The sequence below is a fragment of the Rutilus rutilus genome (assembly GCF_951802725.1).
Source record: "Rutilus rutilus genome assembly, chromosome: 25".
In the NCBI taxonomy this organism is placed as follows: Eukaryota; Metazoa; Chordata; class Actinopteri; order Cypriniformes; family Leuciscidae; genus Rutilus; species Rutilus rutilus.
In genome coordinates this window covers 28,919,999-28,928,894 of record NC_140229.1, presented here as the reverse complement: position 1 = coordinate 28,928,894, position 8,896 = coordinate 28,919,999, and the positions used below count along the sequence as shown (strand labels likewise).

Here is an 8,896-nt window from a genome sequence, read left to right as displayed (position 1 = left end):
GTTTATCTTACCTTCAACCTCCTGTCAAGGTGCCATGTGACAGGAGGGAACTCTCTGGCGTACTCGAGCAGTCGCTCCTTCTGCCACTTCAGCAGCTCGTTCTGCTCTCCCTGCTGGCAGTACTGGAACAGCAACCACGCCAGCCAGCCGACATCGTTTTCTAGAAGCCACCTGAAGGTCTGACCGGCGTACTTCCCAAACACGATGATCAGCTGACCTTTCCACAGCTCACCCCCGGACCTCTTGGCAGCCGCCTCTGCTGTCTTGGGATCCAGCCATGTAGGGTCAACAACTGTGCTGGGGGCCTCTGCCACAGACTTTGCTGCCTCTGTACACTGCAGCCTGGCCTCTCCTTGCCGGTACAAAACGATGTTGGGGTACTGGTGTTGCTGTTGATGGCTGACCAGCAATGATTTGGTGGTCAAGCTCTTCCTGCAGACATCACAGTCAAAGGTCTCCCTGGCGATGGCATGGATCTTCAGATGCCTCGTCAGGTTGGACTTTTCAGTGAAAGTCTTGTCGCACACGCCGCACCGATGTCTAGGCTTCTCCATGTTTCATCTGGTACAGTAAAACATGAATAAATGAGTAAAACTAAAAGCAGATGAGGGCTTAAATACATTTTTAGAGACCCTGCAGCCCTCGTAAAAGTAGTAACCAAAAACAGCCCGTTCATTCATCACTTTGTTTTTAGAATACAAATCGCGGTTGTCATGTTTACACTTCTAAAGCATATTTACACATCGAATTTCAACTCCACACTGTTGTAACTCCATCTCTATGGTCTTAAGAAGTGAGCTAGAGTGTCTGATCACGTTTTTTAAGTATTTCCAGGCATCGTCAGGTCATTACAGCGGCGATTGGTAGCTCATTCATTCAGTATTCGATGAGTTTTGTTTCAGTTTATAGACGTGCTCAAGAAAAAAAAGTTCACTGAGACGGAGAGGCAGAACGCACACCCTGTTTATTTTCTTTATTTTACAAAAGCACAATATTTTGATTTGATTGTAAGTGGACACATACAAAAGTAGACATATCACAGATTCTTTTTTCATATTTCTGTTTTCTGTGTGACCATAAATGACGGGAGTAATTTAAGTTTATTGTGCTACTATGTGAAGAAAATCCAGCAAAACGCGCCGGCGCGTCCACACAGTAGTAGTACATTCTTCAAGGTCTCAACATGTAAAATCAATAGTCTGGTCGCATTTTAAACGCATTTCAGCTATTTTAATGTAAACAAGCAGTGCTAGCCTAGCCAATTGGTGGCAGAAAATTAGTGTCAGTACGGCGCTAACGAGATATTATCATATATGATAAAAAATATTATCATTGAATATCAGGCAAATTATCCAAAAATATATCGAGTTTCATTCATTACTTAGCACATAATTATCCCAAACGTACCTGAGAGTAAAAATATAGTCCAATCGGTCATCAATAACGCCGACCACAATAAATTATATGGCCGCCAGTATTTTTATAAAACAGCTCACACAGCTAGATGACGTTTTCCGATCTTCGCTCAATGATTGGTCTGTTGAGCGCTGAGCTCTGCTCAGCATTGCTCAACCATTGGCTGATCGCTGCTCAGCATTGCTCAACCATTGGCTGATCGCTGCTCAGCATTGCTCAACCATTGGATGGCTGATCGCTGCTCAGCATTGCTCAACCATTGGACGGCTGACGATCGCTTAGGTACTTGGAGGGGAATTTGCTTGGGAATACCAGGTGCTGTAAGCTTTTTAGTTTACTTCACTAATGTTCTAACCTTTTAAATAGCCCGTTTTTGGCAGCAGATTTCACTTACGGCCATACCACTTTGAGAACGCCCGATCTCGTCTGATCTCGGAAGCTAAGCAGAGTCGGGCCTGGTTAGTACTTGGATGGGAGACCGCCTGGGAATACCAGGTGCTGTAAGCATTTTTGTTTAAAAAATAAATAAAAAAGAGTCTAAGAGTTTGTTCAAAATGACAAAAAAAAAATTTTTCTTCAAAAAGCCCAGTCTTGGCAGCAGAGTTTCTTCAGAAAATCGGAAAAATCTGTGAATTTCTTCAACAAGCCCGTTTTTGGCAGCAGATTTCGCTTACGGGCATACCACTTTGAGAACGCATGGTGGTACAGTCCAGGGTCCAGAGTGAGGCAGCAAAGAAGTAGCTAAACAGTGCTTGCTTAAAACTTTTTATTTGACTAATTTTGTCTTTGGATTTAAGTTTGTTTTTTGAAAAACAGTTTTTAAAAGTTAGATTTAGCCTGGATAACCTCCCCCAAATCTCTGAACTTGGTTTGTTTGTTCCATGCTTCTGATGGACAACATGGCTGCAGTAAAGAAAAGAGAGCAAGAAATAATGAGAAAAAGCATCGATGGGAAGAACGAAGAGGAGGAGAAAAGGAAGGGAGCAGACAAACAAACAAAGATGCAAAAACAACACGAGATAAGTAAAGTCACAAGAGACATACAGAAAGAGAGAGAAGAAACCAGCCGAGGACCACAAGTAGGATTAAGAGAGAAATACAGCAAGGAGCTGACTGTCAAGGTGGAAGTGGAGGGAACTGAGAAAATTTCCATGATGGAGTTACTGAAAGGAGTAAAGAAGGAGTGTGGAGAGGTGATCGGCTGCAGAGTGAGAGGTGAAAGGATTTATGAACTCACAATGAAGGACGAAGAGGCAAAAGGAAAACTAATGGACGGAGTGAGAATAAAAGGAGTGATGGTGCATGCAAGAGACATTATAAATAATGATATGGTGGTGTCCTTTATTAAAGGTCCCATGACATGAAATTTTCACTTTCTGAGGTTTTTTAACATTAATATGAGTTCCCCTAGCCTGTATATGGTCCCCAAGTTTCTAGAAATTTGAATCGGTGTAAATCGAGCTTTTGCTATCTTTCTCTGCCTTTGAGAAAATGGAGGCTCAATCAGGCTGATCTTGAATCTCCTCCTTATGACGTCATAAGGAGAAATGTTACCTCCCCTTTCTCTGCTTTGCCCACCCAGAGAATATTTCCCGACCATGAGAAAATGAGCTAGGAAGTAGGAACGCGCGCGCGCGCGATTTTAGTTTGTCCACGAGAGATATCATGGCTTTTGAGCGAGCGAATAATTGCTCAATAACTGGATGTACAAATGAACACCGAAGCCTTCATCCAAGCCCCAGAAGAACCAGTGGATTAATTTCATTTTCTCTGGAAATGCGCCGACACAACTTCCCAACGTTTTGCATGTCTGCGGCAAACATTTCACCGACGACTGTTCCCTCAACTTGGGTCAATACAGAGCTGGGCTTGCTGAACGTCTGAAACTAAAGTCTGGATCAGTACCAACTCTCTTTGGCTCAGCTACACACCTCGGACAAGCAAGTCAACTAATGATATATAAGTGTGTTGCTTGTTTACTGTTTATGGTTACCTAGCTTGTTACACGTAGAATGTGGACACACACACTGTAACGCGAGTGTTGTACACTTCTTTGTTATTTGGATAACCGTTTTCCTGTTGGTTATATGGTGCGCGCGATATCCGCATTTCAAGATCGCAGAGCTTGATGTAATTGTAATAAGATAAATTACAGACGTTACAGATCTCTGTACTAGAACATCTAGGCACAATAAACAGTTTTCCCCCCATGCTATATATATATATATATATATATATATATATTACTTTTAATATATATGAAATATAAATTATGTAAACAAATAAATTATGTAATATCATTTTGTCGTTTCATAGATCTAATTTTAAGTATTATTGTTATACACTAAAGTACCGTATCCAGACATAATATTTTAAACTAACCATTCGGAAACGTCCTGCTGGTGCCGCTGAGTTGCAACTTCTTCATCCGTTGCTTCTCTATCTGGATCCGATTCTGGGTTGAACTGAAATGCTTGAACGACTGCGTGTCTTCGTGCCATTGCAATACATCCAACGTAAACATGCATGGTACCGTTGCTCAATAGTATGTTCCTACAAGATGGTCAAGGCCACACCCAGCCTCCACCTTGCGCCGCCTTTCTACTCCTCATTAACATTTAAAGCTACAGACACCGAAACGGCCCGTCTAAAGGAAGCTCATTCTGGGACTGGCTTGTAGTGGCTATAATTCTGCACCAAGGCTGAATTTGTGGAAAAAGATTTCAGATACAGTACTAGGGACCACTAATGCCTATATTAAAGCCTACAAAAAGTAGCATGTCATGGGACCTTTAACTTGCCAGTATACTTAGAGGATGAGAAGATTCACACATTCATTCTCGTCTTCTCCGGTTTATTTGTGTTCAAATACATATAATATACAGCATACGACAGGACTATTAGTCCAATAGTGCGCATATTTTGAGAAATAAATATTAATTATCACATGTTAGTAAATTATTTCGCCATACAGAAAAAACATTTCTATTCATTTTCCACTGAATATTGCGATCTGAAAAGCTCAAACAGCGAACACAGCGAGATGTGTGTCTCTTCTTCCTGAATCGCGTCAGATTTGACCTCAAATGATTATGATTAGCTGTACAGCATGTCAATCATCTCACGTGGTTCATCGTGACCTCTTCTGTATGACGCGTCATGTCCACACTTCCTCATTCTGGACATCCCTGATAACAAAGCGAAAGTGACATCTCTTCACCTGAAACTAGAAGCTAATAAACGCAAGATTTAAGTATGTGTGTTTTTAGTTTGATTTTCGTGCGATTTGGGGTGTTTTTATATGAATAAAGAATAAAGGTATAGGTAAACATAGCCCATAGCTTCACATAAAATGCTAAATATAACATATTTCAAAATCGTTTTTTTTAATTGAAACCATAATAAACCGCGACCGGAATATGATACAAATACTCAATGGTGTTTTAAAGTGAGCTCTTAGTAAAAGTGTAATATTAATAAATTAAATTGTGTCATGTAGCTTGAGGCTACCTGTTGTGCTAATGCACCTGTGCTAATGCACCTGCTGCAGGAGCTTTCTAATATTCCATACAATCATTTTTTTAAAATAATTCGTATTTTAAAGTTTCAATAATAGTTTTTTATTGTTTGTTTTCTACCAAGACTTAAGATAATAAGTGGATTATTCATGTGGGATTTACATAGCTGTCGATGGCAAAGCATTATGCCAGAAGAAAGGCTGTAATGGCTGAATTCAAACAAAAGAATAAGGATAAAAGAATAATGAAGGTGTGAAAGGTTAGTCGATTTAAATGAATAGAACAGGAATGGGGCAGTTCTACTCGCCAGACATTAGTCTGAATGTAATGTAGAGAATGTAAATTGGTGTTTAGAGGGCAATAAACTATTTTGATGAGAAACTTGTAGCCTTCTAAAAAACTTCTCTGAAATCCTTCCCTGACATAGTCACACAATAGGCATCATAAAATGCATAATTTTCGAGATATCATCCTCAGAATTGAAATGTAGCATGACCACAGTTGTGGCTACACTTTAGTTGTGGCTATAAGTTGCTATCCTAAATTCAAATAATATTTTTATACATTTAATAAATATATTCTTAATATTTGTTGTTTTTGTTTTTATGTTTGAGCTTATATATCTCAATATTAATAACAGTCTGGTTAATTTTGAGTCTTGAACTATAAACTCTCAAGGGTTGGCTTTCTAAATATATGTGTGTTATGTGTCTATTCAGAATGACTTATGAGCAGCAACCTTTTTATTTTGGGTATGTCATGTATGCAGCACTTGCCAAAATTGGAGGTGACTGGTAAGGGGTTAAACAGTTGATTTCCAATTTTAATTCTGACTCCATTAATAATTTAATCTGACTCCAATTTTAAGTGACTCTTTGTTTTTACTGACTTTTCTCTTAATAGCTGATCAACCGAGGAATTGTGATTTAATTTGGATCTTTACTATTCTTAACATTCCATACTTTCAGTTATTAATACATTATGGACCCGAATGCCGCTTAGAGATCACGTTGGCCAAATCGTGTTTCTCACGGACACAAACCTGTTAATTCTGATTTTAGTCAGTGGATGTAGGGTTTGCTAATCTACCCCTAAAGTCAGTCGCCTACTGCTTACTGACTAGAGAGTGTAGTTTAATTTAGCCATTTCCATACAACTTGCTAAACCAGTGATAGACAGAAATCAAAAGGTCTCCAGATGACGTGCCTACTGCTCCGTTCATACATGTGCCTTTAGTTTGACCTACCTTAACTAAGATTTTGCGGTAGCACCAGCCTCCTTAAATATACTAAAATAATGATTTCAGAATACTTCAGAATAAATCAAGATGTAACATTTATTTTGCCAGGTAAGGTTAAACATCAATTAAAAGAATTAAGCAGAATACACAATACATAACTGATCAGCATAAAATACAAACATAATTCAAAATGCAATATCAAAAATAGTTTCAAAGAGTCAGCATACCTGGCAATAGAGACACACAGCAACAGTGTGGGAAGTTCTGTTTACAGATGCTTCCTTGAGTGGTTTGCCAATCCCCTTTAAATACCCAAGAGGAACAAAAGAACAATAAACATCAAGCACCCAAATATTTATTCAGCTTTTGCTGGACCCTTTCTCGTGCCCAAGTGGTCACGCCTGAGTTTGGGGGATAAACACAAATGGTTATCTATTATCTTTATTGGGGCATCTCCCACATCAGAAGAACAGGCATTGTTTTCTTTGTTCTGACTGCTCTGCTGCTGCGGGAATGAAACTTCTTTACCACTCGCACCAAAAGTATTTATTTTGACCTCTCATAAAACAACTGGAGACAGTAGGTGTGTGTGTGTGTGTGTTTTGCATGACTGAATAAGACCTGGGGGGAAGAAGACAGTGTGAGGAGTCAGGCTCCCAGCATGGGGGGAAGAGACAAGATTAGAGAGGTTGTGTTGTGCTCTGTCCCACAGATCTCTTCTTCAGATTAGTGAGTTTTATTGTTTTATTGCAGGTTAGGATTCTTGAATTCAGTCTTAGTAAAAGTCCATCCTTACCGTTTCCGCCCCTGGCCCCTTGGGGCAGATTTAGATCAGTCCCTGAGGGGCCAAAATTTGATGAAGTCCGCTTATGGTTGCAGTTTCCGTAGGGCTGGTACCTGTAATGGATTGAGCGCAATGGCCACGTTCGTTGAAGTGCGCATTGTGCGGAGAAGGCATCTGAAGTAGCAGCACTGGCAGAGTGTGAATACGAAGATGATCACACTGGCGAGGACACATCCACGGAACTTCCAGTCCCACCAGGTATAAGCATACCTTGCTGAGCGGGTAGAGGAGCTGGACAGGATTTCTGCAGTCTTTCTCGCCAGATTCGCTTCCACTTGAGCTTGGTTGAGATGGTACTCAGTCTGTAAGATGATTTCTTGCACCAAGTCCATTGTTTTGACCAAAGCTTGAGTGCTCTGTTCATAAAAAGTGTCCTCCCACCAGGGAGAAACGTCCACGTCCATCGGTACCTTCCCCAGGATGTTTATCTGACCCATTGAAAAGTCCTCTTTCACTTCCAAACAGAACGTGTGGTTCGCAGGGCAGGTCAGACCTCCATAGGAGAAGGAATTAATCTCACTGACGACGCACCACTGTGTGTGAGACACTTGAACAGCATCAGAATGACCATGCAATGACTGAACATTAATGAGCTTAGAATTATTTGAAGAAAAGGGTTGTAGAGTGTTGCAGGTACAGATAATGTAACTAGATGTTTCATGACAACAGGTGCGAGTGGTAAACAAGGTTTCAGTGCCCTTCAAAGTCATATACCCCGTCAGATGATCCCATTTTATAATTTGATCCCTCACTACCACGCCAATAGAGCGTATGGTAGTGGAATTTAGATAAATTTGATCTGGGTGAATTAGAGGGAAAGTGGCAAAGAACCCAATACAGCCAGTACATTCATTTCCAGTATACATCATTAATGTTGAAAGCAATTCAGAATACTTAATATTTTTCATTCTTTCTGATGCAAGCCATCTATGCAGATCTAAAATTTCAATAAGATCATTTAAAACATGCCTAGGTGTTTTATGGAGACGAAGATCTAAAATTTCTTGTCTTGCTGCAGTAAACAAATCTTGTGCATACAATCTACAGGCTAAGTCATGCTCGATGGTACGGGTCTGATTGAAAATTGATTGACTGGTCGTCAGAAGCGCCTGCGCTTCAGATCTGACCGCTTTGATAATGTTTTCGTTACTATTGGTGATGTGTTGAAACCCAGTAGCTACCTGATTTGCCAACCAAGTTGAATATTGAGATTGACCTGTTATTTTGTAAGTGTTGGATATAGAATTAACTGAGCCAAAAAGGCCTTCTATATTTCCAAACAGGTCTCGTTTGGTACGAGCAGATGGAATTTGAACTGCAGGTCTGTTTTTGTAATCAGAAATTAAATCATCGATGCGTGACTGTAGCCATGTATACGTCTTATCATTAAAGTTGCAGTGTTTTACATAAGCAGATAACACATTAGAGATGTTATACGTGACATGTGTTATCACAAGATTGACAGCATGTAGTAAAGTCTTATTTACATTTCCTTTGATTATGCCCCCTGGAGGGGTGGTATACAATTTCGGACACTGTGTGGGTTTTTTGTAACCGCATGTGGTTAAGTTAAAGCAATGGTGTAAAGTCCATGAACAATTGTGAGGGCTAGTGAAATTATCCATGTTTGCCTCACATTTTCCCACACAGTATGTTCCTTCTTTTCGGCCAGTCCAAACAAATGTTTTCAAGTTATTGTTAGACACCTTATTTGTTAGATTGAAAAGAAGTTCAGTAAACTTTAAATGTGTATTGTTATGTGTTGTAGTGTGTGTGCACCTATATGTGGATGGTTGGAGATCCTTAGTGGAATAAAAAAAATTTGGATCTCCGCCATGGTTGTTATTTTCATATAGTGTGTGCATGTTACCAATATTT

General features: G+C 39.9%; 1 protein-coding gene across 1 annotated transcript; it reads right to left on the bottom strand.

The window, feature by feature from the left end:
• Window positions 1-7,041: 7,041 nt before the first annotated feature.
• Window positions 7,042-8,643, bottom strand: LOC311285449 (uncharacterized protein; the record flags this gene model as incomplete). The annotated part of the gene is made up of 1 exon (XM_084401102.1): window positions 7,042-8,643. One exon carries the CDS (start codon window positions 8,641-8,643, stop codon window positions 7,042-7,044), a length of 1,602 nt encoding a protein of 533 aa, XP_084257228.1.
• Between the last annotated feature and the right edge of the window lie 253 nt (window positions 8,644-8,896).